At 50.2% G+C, this 14,462-nt stretch overlaps 4 protein-coding genes across 4 annotated transcripts; 2 read left to right on the plus strand and 2 right to left on the minus strand.

Annotated features, from left to right (window-relative positions):
- Positions 1-101: 101 nt before the first annotated feature.
- On the plus strand, positions 102-1,784 carry APUU_20200S (putative proline permease; the record flags this gene model as incomplete). Its single annotated transcript, XM_041698814.1, has 2 exons — positions 102-433; positions 479-1,784. 2 exons carry the CDS (start codon positions 102-104, stop codon positions 1,782-1,784), a joined length of 1,638 nt encoding a protein of 545 aa, XP_041551962.1.
- Positions 1,785-1,942: 158 nt separating this feature from the next.
- APUU_20201A (C-terminal binding protein) lies at positions 1,943-3,200 on the minus strand (the record flags this gene model as incomplete). The annotated part of the gene is made up of 4 exons (XM_041698815.1): positions 1,943-2,661; positions 2,722-2,804; positions 2,864-3,075; positions 3,123-3,200. The coding sequence occupies 4 exons, from the start codon at positions 3,198-3,200 to the stop codon at positions 1,943-1,945; spliced, it is 1,092 nt and encodes a 363-aa protein (XP_041551963.1).
- Positions 3,201-3,666: 466 nt separating this feature from the next.
- APUU_20202A (uncharacterized protein) lies at positions 3,667-5,051 on the minus strand (the record flags this gene model as incomplete). The annotated part of the gene is made up of 2 exons (XM_041698816.1): positions 3,667-4,883; positions 4,925-5,051. The coding sequence occupies 2 exons, from the start codon at positions 5,049-5,051 to the stop codon at positions 3,667-3,669; spliced, it is 1,344 nt and encodes a 447-aa protein (XP_041551964.1).
- Positions 5,052-5,638: 587 nt separating this feature from the next.
- On the plus strand, positions 5,639-12,861 carry GbpA (the record flags this gene model as incomplete). Its single annotated transcript, XM_041698817.1, has 7 exons — positions 5,639-7,094; positions 7,149-8,585; positions 8,637-8,973; positions 9,024-9,757; positions 9,809-10,708; positions 10,767-11,531; positions 11,585-12,861. The coding sequence occupies 7 exons, from the start codon at positions 5,639-5,641 to the stop codon at positions 12,859-12,861; spliced, it is 6,906 nt and encodes a 2,301-aa protein (XP_041551965.1).
- Between the last annotated feature and the right edge of the window lie 1,601 nt (positions 12,862-14,462).

The following is a 14,462-nucleotide window of genomic DNA, read 5'->3' on the forward strand; positions in this document are numbered from 1 at the left end:
AATCACGGCGACACCGATTTCGCCTATAGTTGCAGTGCATATAAGATGGGCGCATGGCCCAGGGCTCTCGGCCTGGAGACCAGTTACAGAGCACCTCCACCATGGACAAAAAGTCGCCTGAAGATGAAAAGCCCGTCACGACTGCCGAGGGCACGGTAGGCCCGTATGGCGAGACCAAGCGTGGTCTGACTTCCAGGCATGTGCAGCTGATGGCCATTGGAGGCTCGATCGGAACCGGTCTCTTCGTTGGAATCGGGGCCTACCTGCAGGATGCCGGGCCCCTGTCAATCGTCCTGGGGTACCTCCTCTATGGATTCTTGTTCATCTGGCCTTGCTATCTGTGCGTGGGAGAGATGTGCGCATACCTGCCCATCCGAGGCTCTATCTTTGAGCTGGCCGCCCGATACGTCGACCCGGCGTTTGCATTTGCCATGTAAGTTTCCTTGCTCTGCTATTTATACACAACTGACACGTCCAGGGGATGGGTGTATTTCTACGCCGGTGTGATGTTAGTTTGTGTTGAATACGCGGCCATTGCAACGATCATGCAGTATTGGACAACCAGCGTCAACCCGGCAGTGTGGATCACCATGGGAATGGTCGTCTGTATCATCCTGAACATCGTCGCCGTGGAATGGTACGGAGAAAGCGAATTCATCATGGCATCCACCAAAGTTCTCTTGATCATCGGGCTCGTGCTGCTTACCTTCATCACCATGGTCGGCGGCAACCCTAACCACGACGCCTACGGCTTCCGCCACTGGACCGACGGCGTGATGTACGAATACTATACTGACGGCCCTACCGGTCGCTTTCTTGGTCTCTTCAGCGTGATGGTCTACGCTGCCTTCTCGTTAGCCGGTCCAGATCTGCCCTCTCTCGCTGCAGGAGAAATCCAGAACCCTCGATACACCATCCCGCGCGTCTGCAAGATGATCTTCTGGCGTATCGTCGGCTTCTACGTAATCGGAACCCTAGCCGTCAGCATCATCTGCGATTCCCACGATCCGGACCTAATCAGCGCCATCGAGAACGACAGCGGTGGCGCCGCCGCCTCCCCATGGGTCATCGGAATCAAGCGCCTCAACATCCACGGCCTCCCCGACCTCATAAACATCCTCATCCTCTTCTCCGGCTGGTCTTGCGGGAACGCATACGTCTACGCCTCCAGCAGAACCCTCTATTCCCTCGCAAAGGACGGCCAGGCCCCCAAGTTCCTCCTCAAGTGCACCAAGGCCGGCGTCCCCATCTACTGCGTCTTCACCGTCTCCCTCCTCACCTGCATCACCTACCTCGCCGCCGATACCTCCTCCGTCGAAGTCTTCTACTGGTTCATCGACTTGACCACCTGCGGCCTCGTGCTCACATACACCTGCATGGTCGTCGTCTTCCTCTTCTGGTACCGCGCCCTCCGCGCCCAGAACATCGACCGGCACACGTACCTCCCCTGGGTCGCACCGCTGATGCCCTACTGGGCCATCCTGGCACTGATAGTCGGCGGCTCAGTGACTCTCTTCAACGGATTCAACGTGTTCTCGCCCTGGGACACGCAAGGGTTCATCACGAGTTACTTTGCGATTGGGTTCTTCATTGTCATGTTTGCGTTCTGGAAGGTCTGGCACAAGACTAAGTTTGTTAATCCCGCCGAGGCGGATATTGTCTCTGGCAAGGCGGAGGTGGATGCTGAGTGTCGCATTTGGGAGGATGGGGGGTGGGAGGAGAGACGGAGGGCTGAGTTGGCGGAGATGCATTGGGCCAGGAGGTGGTGGGAGAAGATGTGGTAGTCTTTTATTGCGAGGATGTGATTAGCTGTTATAAGGGCCTATTGGTTCGATTTTGAATATTTATCAGGAGAAATACCTCCAGATGGAAAATACGTCCGCCTGTTAAGGGCTAGATCTTTATTAGTCTTGCAAGCCGTATACTCGTTCTATATCACTTTCTAACTCATACTGGGTAAGATCACATTGCTGCTCCCCCCATCAATCAGAACGTCCCTCATGGTCTCGACACTCTTCGTCCGAATCTCTGCAAAACTCTCGGGGCAATAAAACGCAGTATGGCAGGTCAAAGCCAGCCTACCCAGCAACCACTCCTCCTTCCTCCTATACGCACGCACAAGCGAATGCACTCTATCCTCAGGTATTGGCTCTTCAGGCAAAACATCCAAGCCGGCCCCAGCCAACAACCCCTCCTTCAACCCCCTCTCAACAGCATCAAGATTCAATACCTCCCCACGGCCTGTATTCACCAATACTGAGCCCTGGGGCATCAGCCCTACCAAATCCCAGTCCACCATACCACGCGTTTCTCTCGTGCATGAACAATGGATACTCAAACAGCTACTCCTTCGAAACAACTCCTTGATATCCCGCACTCTCTCGACCCCAATAGCCTTGTCGAACCCGTTCGCAACGTAGGGGTCGTAGAATATAACCTTCCAGCCGAATGCCTTGGCGCGGAGCGCAGCCGCTGTGCCTATGCGTCCGAGACCGAGGATTCCGAATGTCGCATCTCGCAGCCGCGCTACGAGGGGCGTGTCGATTACGGCCCATGGTCTGACGTGCGGTTCGCGCTGGAGTTCGTGGTGGAAGAGGATCCCGCGACGGAGCGATAGAGCGAGGGCGATGGCGTGATCGGCGATTTCGGCGGTGCCGTAGTCTAGTATCTTTTTAGTCTTATTCTGCAGTGAAAGGTTGTTTTGTATATAGGTAGACGAACCAGGGACATTGCAGACAGTAACGTTTCGCTCGGCTAGGGCGACCCGGTCTAGACGGTCATAACCGACTCCCATCCTGACGATACTTTGGAGAATCAGGTTAGTACTGTACTGGGCGAGGCGCATGTTCTACTCCGGACTTACACTTTCAGTTGCGGGAATAGAGCGAGGTCTTCTGCGGTAAAGCCTATCTTCAGCACTAGGATGCCGTTGACTTTCTCTCTCAGGTCCTTGGGGACGGCCGACCATGGCTTTGGCGTCGGGACGCCCATTGGAAACAGGTCGAGTTGGAGATAGGTGATTTTCCAGTCTCCTGGAACATTCGCACGTAATATTTCTTGTTCGATTGTGTCATCCTGCTGAGAATCAGCGCCTGTCCCGGTGTGCGATGTGGAAGACTCACTGGGTATAGTCCGTCCGCTTGGATGATTACAAACTCTTTCCCTCTAGGGGATTCACTTGGATCAGTTTTTTCGGGCATTTCAAGAGATTTCCTAAGGTAGCGCTTATAATTTCAGAAGAGATGAAAGAAAGAAGAGTAGGATCTCACCTACGTCGTGCAGCTGATCCCCAACTTATAGCACAGCTTGCAGTAGTCACATGGTTAGGATAGGGCATGGGGACCCCGGATTCTTTTCCAATTTATCCACTTTGCTGTTGTCTTGTTGCTGGCTGTGGTATCAAGTAAGAAACTCGAAATGGGTCCTGCCATTCTAGATTCTAGTGTCCGCGTATGAACCGTGTCTAACTTGCCCCTCCATCACTCCGACCCCGCCTCCAATCCCGACTGGGCCGACTGCGATTCGGTAGGCAGGATGTGATGGAGACTGAGGGTGTTATATGCTATATTCATGGCTGATAAGTAATTTGGATAATGGAATTGCCTAGTAGGCTACCCCATACTCCGGACAGAGAACCTGTTGATGAGGGGCAATTGTTTAAATTGCTCAATAACGGCAATGGCCGCAGTAGCCACAGGAAGAAGCAGAACAGGCCGTGAAGTCCTTCTCAGAGTCCGAGTCACCACCCCAGGCACCTGACTCTCTTTCCCCATCCTCGTCTTCCTCTTCATCTTTTTCTTCCTCTTCCTCGTCCTCTTCCTTTACTACTCTCCCCTTCCATCTCGCCTTCCATCCATCATTTCCTGTCTCATCGGAACCTCCCCGTGTCCACCGTCTCTTCATCTCATCCGGTATACAACAATTGACCACTCCCCCAACTTCCCTCAATTCTAAGCTGCCGCCGCGGTACACAACTTCAAATCTACCGTCTCTTTGACCCTGCGCAAAGGCGATCAACATCTTTAGTAGCCCAGCAAGCTTCTGCAAATTGCTCTCCTGCTCCTTCTCCCATTTCCGTACTTCTTCACGGACGTCCTCAACGCGCACGTCGTCAAACACTCCGTACTTGTGGAAGCCGATCACGAAATTGGGTATTTGCGCCAACCAAAGTCTAGGAAGCTCTCCATCGAGGACATCCTGATACTCCTTCTTGAATGTCCTGGTCTTTAAATCGAATATGGCAGACTGGGGAACAATTTCTCCGCCAGTCTCAACAGCGAGGGCTTGGCCAATATGGGATCCTGTAGCCGGGCCCACCGTTACTTCCTTCAAGGATGCCATCAAGTCGTCTGGAGTAGCCGCTGTGCTCTTGCCATGGCTAATGCATGACTGATGAAGCTTGGGAAGGTACCCATCACCCTCATAGCGAACGAGGCATGATAAGCCTGCAAACTTGTATTGCAGGATTCTCTGATGCGACTCGGAGCCCTTGACGTTGGCATCCCACTTGGTGTTTGCTTCTGGAAAGGTGTGTCCGTACCCAAACACGTCTGGGATTGTCTGTGTGGGTGAGTTCTCACGTCGCACCAGGAAAACAGCAGATCCAACAGCCTCAACCACGAATCTGAACTCTTTGGTGGGCTCGGACACATATCGGCGGAGGTTGCCTAAAGTGCTGCCACAGGCAACGATGTCAATGCCACTGAAATCAAATTCCGGTTCTTGCTTGAGGATTGCCTCCAGTGCCGGCTGAAAGACGTGCGCGGCGTATCTTGCTGCATTCTGATCACGGAAGTATGAGCCGCTGTCTGAGGGAAGCTTATTCAAGGACGAGGTTGGGGCCCATGCTGGAGGGGCGCCTATGTAGATTGAATCGTAAGCATCTAGAACACTTTAGCTCTCCATGCTATGAACTTGTACTTACCTGGGATGAGAATTGTAGGAGGCTTCTGGTTGAGCCAGTTGTAAGATCCTACGACCATGCAATCGGTGATCTTCGGGGCATCACTGTTAGGTTCAAAGGTTGGAGATGAGTCTTCAAGATCGCTCATCGTTATCGTTGCCAGTAGCGGCCCCATGGGCGGTTCAGCTGGCGCAGTTGCAACGAAACCTCTGGGTCTTCTTGAATGATTCCAGCCACCTCTCGATTTATCCCATCTACCTGTCGAACGATCTTTGCGTTCTGACATCTTGATAAGCTAATTGGTAATCTGCGGCAGGTACGTTGATATCAGCAGGGATGTGAAGATGGGTAGGGTTGGTGGAGGATGCGAATATCGGACAGAGAAGAAATGCAAGTGGCAGGATCTCATTTAAATGTTTGCTCTTGTGTTGAAAAGTGTGTGTTCTTTCTGCATACGTCAGCTCTACCCTCCATCAGTGTTTGCTTCGTCTCCATTGGGTAGGGGAGCGCTGCTGGCATTGTGGTGCGGCGCGGCAACTGATTGGAAGAGATTGAATGTGAATTGAGAGCCTTGTGTCCCAACACCCAGGCTGAATCTGCCTGTTTACAGTGCCACCGGTGATTCTATTTTTCTTTTATCTCTTTTAATCTTGTGTCCATCTTCCATCTTTTTCTCTTTTTCTCTAAATCCTGCTCTTTCGTCCGTCGCCGCCCTATCTACTACAGGATATCAACATGACATCTCGAGCTGATAGACTTGCCAAGTTCTTCTCTCTCATTCTCAGCGGGAAAAGAACTGTTACCACTGTGGAAAACTTTACTTTACTACTAGAATCTATCCAGGATCTGAGTGATCATGCAGCCTGTGCCGAACGCATTATCGCAAGTCCTTCTGCACGAACCGCTATTCACACTGGCATACGGTTCAACACTAAGCCTGACTTCCTCAACATCCATACGTCTTCGTTGATACACTATCTAATCGATCCTGCCGTCAAGAAATTATGCAATGGGCAAATTCTGCACGACTTCCTCGATCTGATTGTTGAACCCCCCACTGTATGGAATGCTTTTATGGAGGCTTTCCTCGGCGGTCAACTTACAGAGCCAGCCACCGAAGCTTTTGTATGGCTTTTGATCGAGATCCTGGGTCGATCGTCAGTTAGCCAAATTGATGTGCTCGGTGATGCCAAAAGAGTCGGCAATAATGACTTCCTTCTTCGAGCAACGTCGCCAGAAACCCGCCGTTACGGACGAAAGTTGCTTCAAATCTTACAGCTTAGAACAAGCAACACTGTTGTACAAGACGTGAATTATATCCCCGGTGGCCGTCACGACAATGATCATGCCGATTTTCACCAAATCGCCATCTACCCGACTCATGACGAGTTTCGCTCATCAGACAAACCATTTTACCGTCGTGCAGAGGAAATCCAACAACTCCCAGTAGAGGCCCGTGTCGCAGGGCACCTTGACAACCAGTTTCGGCTTCTGCGCGAGGACATGCTCTCAGAGATACGAGAAGAGCTTCGGTTTACCGGCGGGAAGAAGAAGAAACGCCGTATAGCTACGTTGCTGCAGGGGTTGTTTTTGGACCAGGTTTTTTGCGGCACCGACAAGCGGAGATCTCCCTGTGGGCTTGTCATCTCATGTATCCAAGGCTTAGAAACTTTGACTTCGCGAGGTAAAGAAGAACGAAAGACTTTCCTCAAGAGTGACCGCGGCTATCTTCGCCATCAATCCTTCGGCTGTCTACTGCGCGGACAGGAAATTATCTCATTTGCCGCACTGGACAGACAAGTCGATTACCTTCTCGAGAGCCCTCCACGTATTACGCTACGGGTAATAGGGGATGAGGCGGCCCGAAAAACGTTGTCGTACTTCAAGCTCTACAAGGATATTCAGTTTCTGCTGGTCGACGCCCCCGTTTTCGCCTATGAACCTATTCTTAGGCGCCTTAAAGAGAAAGTAGACCTCCCTCTTTCGAGTGATCTGTTATCATATGAGCGTGATAGTGCTATATCACATTCTGACGCGTTTCCTTTGGCGTTGGCTGATGCTCTGGGCGACGAGTATACGCAACTGCAGGATATTCTCAAAACCGAAAAGCCCATCATCCTGGATCCCTCACAGAAGGAGTCTTTGATATCCGGCCTCACTCAAAGTGTGAGTCTTATCCAAGGGCCACCAGGTATATTCCCATCCTCCACATTGCTCCTTACCAACTGCTAACCCTACATCACAGGAACGGGAAAGTCATTTGTCGGAGCGCTGATAGCGAAGGCGCTGTTCATCCACAGCAAAGAAACCATCCTGGTGATGTGCTATACCAATCATGCCTTAGACCAGTTTCTTGAAGACCTAATGGATATCGGAATAACGTCCTCGGCCATTGTTCGGCTAGGGTCAAAATCGTCTCAAAGGACCGAATCGCTCAGTCTTTTTGCGCAGCAATCCAACTACCATCGCACCTCGGCTCAGTGGCAGAGAATTGACGAGCTGAATGGTAAATTCAAAGCTCTGGAAGAAGAACTTAATACGGCGTTCAGTGCGTATTTGAATTTCAAGCTTAATTACGCCACCATGATAGAATTTCTAGAATTCGAAGAGCCTGCGTTTTTTGAAGCTTTCATGCCGCCGGTAGAGCTTGAAGGAATGGCTCTTGTTGGAGCAGGAGGAGAATCTGTTACTGGGAAATACTTGTTTGAGAGATGGTCTCAAGGAAAGAGTCATTCTATGCCATCGCTCAGTCATCTTAATGAGCAGGCCCGTCAAGTGTGGGAGATGGATACTTCAGCTCGACAATCCAAAATAACTTGCTGGAGTGAAATGCTCCTGGAGGAACAGGTGGCCAATGTTCAGAGCCTGATAACCAGAATGGATAATTGCCAGGAGAAACTTGCGGAGATGTGGAGCGAGAAAAAGCGTGATATCCTGCTGTCGAAGCGGATAATCGGGTGCACAACAACTGCAGCTGCGATGAACGCCAAAGACATCAGCGCGATCTCGCCGGGGATCGTGCTTTTGGAGGAAGCTGGTGAAATTCTTGAATCGCATGTCCTTACTGCCCTCGGATCCCACACGAAACAATTGATTATGATCGGTGACCATCAGCAACTGCGTCCGAAGATCAACAACTACGCTTTATCAGTGGAAAATGGTTCGGGATATGATCTGAATCGATCGCTCTTCGAACGACTCGTGGAAGCAGGATACCCTCATTCCACTCTCGCGAAGCAACATCGCATGGTCCCTGAGATATCCTCTTTGGTGCGAAGTCTCACATACCCCGACCTACTAGACGATGACAAAACATTGAACCGCCCAGCACCGAGAGGACTACAAGATCGCGTCATATTTCTCGATCACACACATGCAGAGAATAATTTGCGAGATGTTTCGGACAGAAATGATGTTGGAGGCACAGGGAGCAAGCAGAACTCATTCGAGGTACAGCTCGTCCTCAAAATTATTAAATACCTAGGCCAGCAAGGCTACGGAACGGATAAGTTAGTCGTCCTTACACCATACCTTGGACAGCTACATCTGCTCCGTGAAGAGCTTCGCAGAGAAACCGATCCCGTGCTGAATGATCTGGATTCATATGACTTGGTCCGAGCCGGCTTGATATCCCAGGCAAGTGCTCGGCATATCAAACGGCCGATTAAATTGTCCACCATCGGTAAGAACCAATCCACTTACCAGATGGCCCCTTTGCTAACTCGAAGAAAAGACAATTATCAAGGCGAAGAGAGCGAAATTGTGATCGCTACCCTCACCAGAGGCAACAAGGATGGGGACATCGGCTTCATGTCAGCTCCGCAACGGTTGAACGTACTATTATCTCGAGCTCGAGACGTTCTAATTATGATCGGGAACTCTAAAACATTTATCAAGAGTCGAAAGGGCAACGAAGTCTGGAAACCGTTCATCAACCAGCTTCAAGAGAACGGACACCTATATGATGGGTTTCCAGTCAAATGCGAGCAGCATCCCCAACGAACAGCGGTACTTGGAGCCCCCAATGATTTCGACAAGTTATGCCCAGATGGAGGATGTGACCAGCCATGGTATGTTCTTCCTTATATATTTTCCACTGATAATAATTAATGGATGACAGCGGGACAAAGCTAAGCTGTGGATTACACGACTGTCCACATAAGTGCCATCAACTATCCGATCATTCGAAGATGGACTGTTACAAAGTAGTGGATTGGACTTGTACTCTCAACCATAAGGTTACAAGGCCCTGCTTCCAACAGAAAAACGCATGCCACCACTGTGCAGAAGAGGATAAGGAGCTTGAGCGCCGGCGGGAAAGAGATATGCAACTCGATTTGGACCGAGAGGCCAAACAGAAGGCTTATGCCAGACAGCTGGCCCTGATCAAGGAGGAAATTGCGCATGAAAGACGGCTTCAGAAAGAGTACCAAGACGAAGAGGAGAGACAGCGAACTCTCAAACAACAGCAACAGGACCTCGAACGACTGAAAGATCGTGCCACTGCTCAGTCCCAACAAAATCACTTGGTGGCTGATGACACCGACGAACAACACACATCTCCCAGCGAGGATCATACTCAGGGCACTGCCAGTAAAACAGGGCCGTCGGAAAGTACCAACGACCCGGACGTTTTAAAGGCCCTATCGTCCGCTGAGCAAGACTGGGATTACCAAAAGCAGTACGAATGGGCACAAAGCGAGGAGCTAGACAAGCTGATGGCCATGATTGGCTTGGAAAGCATCAAGACTAAATTCCTCGCTATCAAATCTCAAGTTGATGCGGCCGTGAGACAGAAAGTTGACTTCAAAGGGGAACGGTTTGGATCGGTGTTGCTTGGAAACCCAGGAACAGGTAAGCCCAAACATGCAATTAAAGCGTCTTGTTTTCTAATCCAAAATCTAGGGAAAACGACAGTTGCGCGGCTTTACGCAAAATTCCTAACATCCATGGGCATCATTCCTGGTAGCTTCATTGTAGAAACCACCGGGTCTCGTCTAGCAAATGGCGGCGTGTCGGGCTGCGAGAAACAGATCAACAACATTCTCAACAACGGTGGGGGTGTTCTTTTTATTGACGAGGCTTATCAGCTAGCACAAGGAAGCGGAAATGGCTCCCAGGTTCTTGACTTCCTACTTGCAGAGATTGAAAACCTGACCGGGAAGGTTGTTGTCGTCCTCGCAGGCTATCGAAGGCAAATGGAGAAATTCTTCGCTCATAACCCTGGACTGCCGAGTCGATTCCCACATGAGGTTGTATTTGAGGACTACACCGAAGCAGAATTACGTTTAATTCTACGGTACCAGATCAATAAGAAGTTCCAAGGAAGGATGAAAGCCGAACAGGGAATGAGCGGTCTCTATTGTCGGATTGTTGCTCGGCGGATTAGCAGACAACGAGGTCACGAAGGATTTGGAAACGCCCGGACGGTAGAAAATGCTCTTGCGACCATACTCCAACGTCAGGCAAAACGTCTATCACGCGAACGAAGAAAAAAGGTCTCCCCTGACGACCTCCTCCTCACTAAAGAAGATCTAATTGGCCCTGAGCCAAGCAAAGCATTAAACGGGTGTGCTGCATGGGGAAAGCTCCAGAGTATGATTGGCCTCGCCTCGGTCAAGAATACAGTTCGTGCTCTGCTTGATAGTATACAAAGCAACTACGAGCGTGAACTCAAAGAGGAACCTTTGGTGGAGTTTACTTTGAATCGAGTGTTTCTAGGGTCTCCTGGAACAGGGAAAACAAGTGTAGCAAAACTCTACGGGGAGATCCTAGTCGACATCGGGTATTTATCGAACGGTGAAGGTATGTTCTCATGTCGCTATATCGATGAGTGAAAGTCAACTAATCGATTGCCTGTTAGTCATTGTCAAGAATCCTGCAAACTTTGTGGGTAGTGTTTTGGGGCAATCCGAACAAAACACTAAAGGCATTTTGGCTTCCACCCTCGGCAAAGTCCTAGTCATTGACGAGGCTTATGGCCTTTCCGGCGGTGGAGGTCGCAAGGGAGGTGGCTTCCAGACAGACCCGTACAAAACAGCAGTAGTCGACACAATCGTTGCAGAAGTTCAGAGCAACCCTGGGGACGATCGTTGTGTATTACTGCTTGGATACCAAGACCAGATGACGGAAATGTTTCAGAACGTGAATCCCGGACTATCGCGGAGATTCCCTATGGATTCTGCATTTATATTTGAAGATTTCTCTGATGATGAGCTTGGAAAGATCCTAGATCTGAAATTGAAACAGCAAGGGTTCGAGGTGTGCAAGAAGGGGAGAAAGGTGGCCTTGGAGATCCTTGCTCGTGCGCGTAACCGTCCACACTTTGGAAATGCGGGAGAAATCGACATTCTCTTGAATGGAGCCAAGATTCGTCAGCAGCAAAGGCGTTCATCAGGATCAAAAAGTTCGGCTTCGAACCGACTAGAGCCGCAGGACCTTGATCCCGAATACGATCGTGGAGAACGGACAGAAACAAATATCCCAATGCTATTCCAGGACATAGTGGGGTGTGAGACAATCGTCAACAAGCTTGAGGGTTATCGCCAGACGGTTAAAAACATGAGAGACTTGGACATGGATCCTAAGGAACAGGTTCCCTTCAACTTTCTTTTCCGCGGGCCACCAGGTAAGCTATTGAAGACATAAGACAATCAAAGTGCGGTCGCTTACTATATCCAGGAACCGGGAAAACGAGTACCGCTAGGAAAATGGGCAAAGTCTATTACGACATGGGTCTCTTATCATCTGCGGAAGTCATTGAGAGCTCTGCAACGGACCTAGTAGGAGAATACATTGGGCATACCGGTCCTAAAACCCAGGACTTGCTGGAGAAGGCGCTTGGCAAGGTTATTCTTATCGATGAGGCGTACCGTCTCGCCGAAGGGCAATTCGCAAAGGAGGCAATGGACGAGATTGTGGACTGTATCACGAAGCCCAAATTCTTCCAGAAGCTCATCATAATCCTGGCTGGGTACGATAAGGATATCAACCGCCTAATGGCCATTAACCCCGGATTGACTAGTCGCTTCCCGGAGGAGCTTGAATTCGCAGGTCTCTCGCCAAACGACTGCATCCAACTGCTCACAAAATTGCTCCAGAAGCAGAAGTCTAAACTTCAGTCCAAGGTACACAGTTTCAACATGGATTCACTAGAGTCACCGAGACCAGAATTTGGTAGACAAATTATGGATCGGTTTTCTATACTCACTCAGACTGCGAATTGGGCCAATGCACGCGATGTGCAGACGCTGGGGAAGGCTATATTCGGTGAAGCCCTTCGGTCCATGCAAAACAAGGAGCTTTTAATATCCGAGACGCTTATCCTGAGCAAGGTCGATGGCATGATATCGGGGCGAACAAGTCGAGCGACGGAAGTGTCATCGCCCAAAAATGGTATAACCGACTTACTACAAAGGCAGGCGTTCAATAGGCAACCAGCACATCCAGTGCTGACCACAACACCAGGTCCACCCGTAGCGCTTGAAACAACGGAAGAGAAGAAAGATGTACCTCCTCCAGCTTCTGAGAGTCCTCCAAATACGGCTCCTCGGGATGCGGGAGTATCAGATGACGTCTGGCAACAATTGGAACAAGATAAGCAGGCGGAGAAAGAAGCGGAATCGCAGCATCAAACACTTGTTAATGAGGAACGCATGGCTGAGAAAGCACTTCAAGAGCTCCCAGAGCCGCCAGAAGACGATTCCGATCCAGACGACGAGGCTAAACGGGAGCACGAACGACGACGTCTTGAGGAGTTAAAGAGACGCGCCAGACTAGAAGAGCTACGAAGAGAACGAGAGGAGAAGGAGAAGGCTAGACGCGAAGAGCAGAGAATCCAACAGAAGCTTAGACAGATGGGCGTTTGTGTTGCTGGGTTTCGATGGATTAAACAGGCCTCGGGTTATCGTTGTGCTGGTGGGAGTCACTATATTTCGAATGAGGCCTTGGGGATTTAGATTGTGTATTTGAATGGTCTTACGATTCCCACTATTACTCTAATAGATTCAATGTTTGAGCTTCTTTCTATTGTTGTTCTCTTGGTTTAAGACAAAACGGATGTTGAAGTATATGTAATTGTCGATAGAACGCATTCTCCGATAGAAAGAGCCTGGAGATGTATAATATTTGTTTCAATATCACTTGCGACGTTCTATTTGCCCTCTAGAAACGGCAAATTAAGATTTAGCGAGCTATTCTCTCCTTCGTCGACGATTCCCGTATTCAAACAGCGGCAAGCCGCACCTCTCAACAACATCCCGCTCTGTTGAGAGTAATCACCTAACATCTTCCCACTATCTAATTCAAACAAAACATATCCAGAGATGTTTACCTGAGAGTTCCCCAGCCAATACTATCTATCTTTGGATCTCTTCTTCAAGAATATGCACAAGCACTACTCCGGAGCCACGGAGACCTCGATCATACAATATAACCGCTCCACAGCTAATTAACCCCAAACAGCCACGATAATCGGACGAGTTGACGAAATTCTGCACCTGCGAGTCGCGACCCTGCGGGTACCTGTCATCAAGACAATAATGATAGTGGATCGCTCATTCAGGTACGGACAGAGTCGATGAGACGACGGCTTCCAAAAAAAAAAAAAGGAGAGCTTGACTCGGGCCGCCGGTGGAAATAAAATGGATAGCTCCACTTCGTCTTATCTCGCATGTTACAAGAAGAGTTCCCCACGTCGACCACGCCATCAATCATGCTTCGGTGTGACTGGTACACGCAGCTCCGAGTCTCTGCATCTCTGAACCCGCGATCTCGATATGTACGGAGGAACATACGGAGAGAAAAAGGGTAGCAGCATCGCATAGTCATACCAGAGCTGGTTCGACGAGATCACGAATGAAACGACAGATAAGCCAACGGTCTAATGTACGTCGGCTAGCTTGACTGCATTAGTCTCCTCTCCGTCGAAGTGTCCAATCGAAGAGATCGTCACAGCCAGTCCAGGACTCGATGCGTCCGGATGGGAGTCGGGACTGGGGCGTTTTAAGGGGTGGCACAGGGGCAGGGAGTGTTAATGATGATACGTAGGTATAGATCCGCTGATTGCGGTTGGCCGCAGGTAGGAATGCAGCGAGCATCGTGCTCTCAATCGCCGTGGATTAGATTGGGGTCGCGTTCGGGCGCTTTGTTTGGGTGACAAGGGACAACTTGACAGGTGAGTTTGCTATAGCTTGTTTAGCGAAGCTGCCCTGGTTAGATCCCGGGGCATAGTCGGTGGAATTATGTCTCACCTGCCTGTTTCTCCTTTGTCATTGGCGATAACACCAAGGATATAACCATAGCGAAGAGAGTGACAACGCCCGGGCCAATTCGGAAGCCTCGTTTAGCGCACGGGATCGTCCAGGCATTGCACTGTCGGCTCCACATCAATGAGAATTGGAGAATGGCGACTTGGAGTCGAAGGCAAGTCGCGATGCCATGATTCACGTTGAGGCTGTGATCCTCTTCAACTTCCTTCCATTCACGGTTAAGGTCGCCGAAGCGCCCGATTACAAATCCCCGAGGCCAGGCTTTGGTTTGAGGCAAGGCGCAAGGAGCT

The sequence above is a fragment of the Aspergillus puulaauensis genome, chromosome 2, assembly GCF_016861865.1.
Source record: "Aspergillus puulaauensis MK2 DNA, chromosome 2, nearly complete sequence".
In the NCBI taxonomy this organism is placed as follows: Eukaryota; Fungi; Ascomycota; class Eurotiomycetes; order Eurotiales; family Aspergillaceae; genus Aspergillus; species Aspergillus puulaauensis.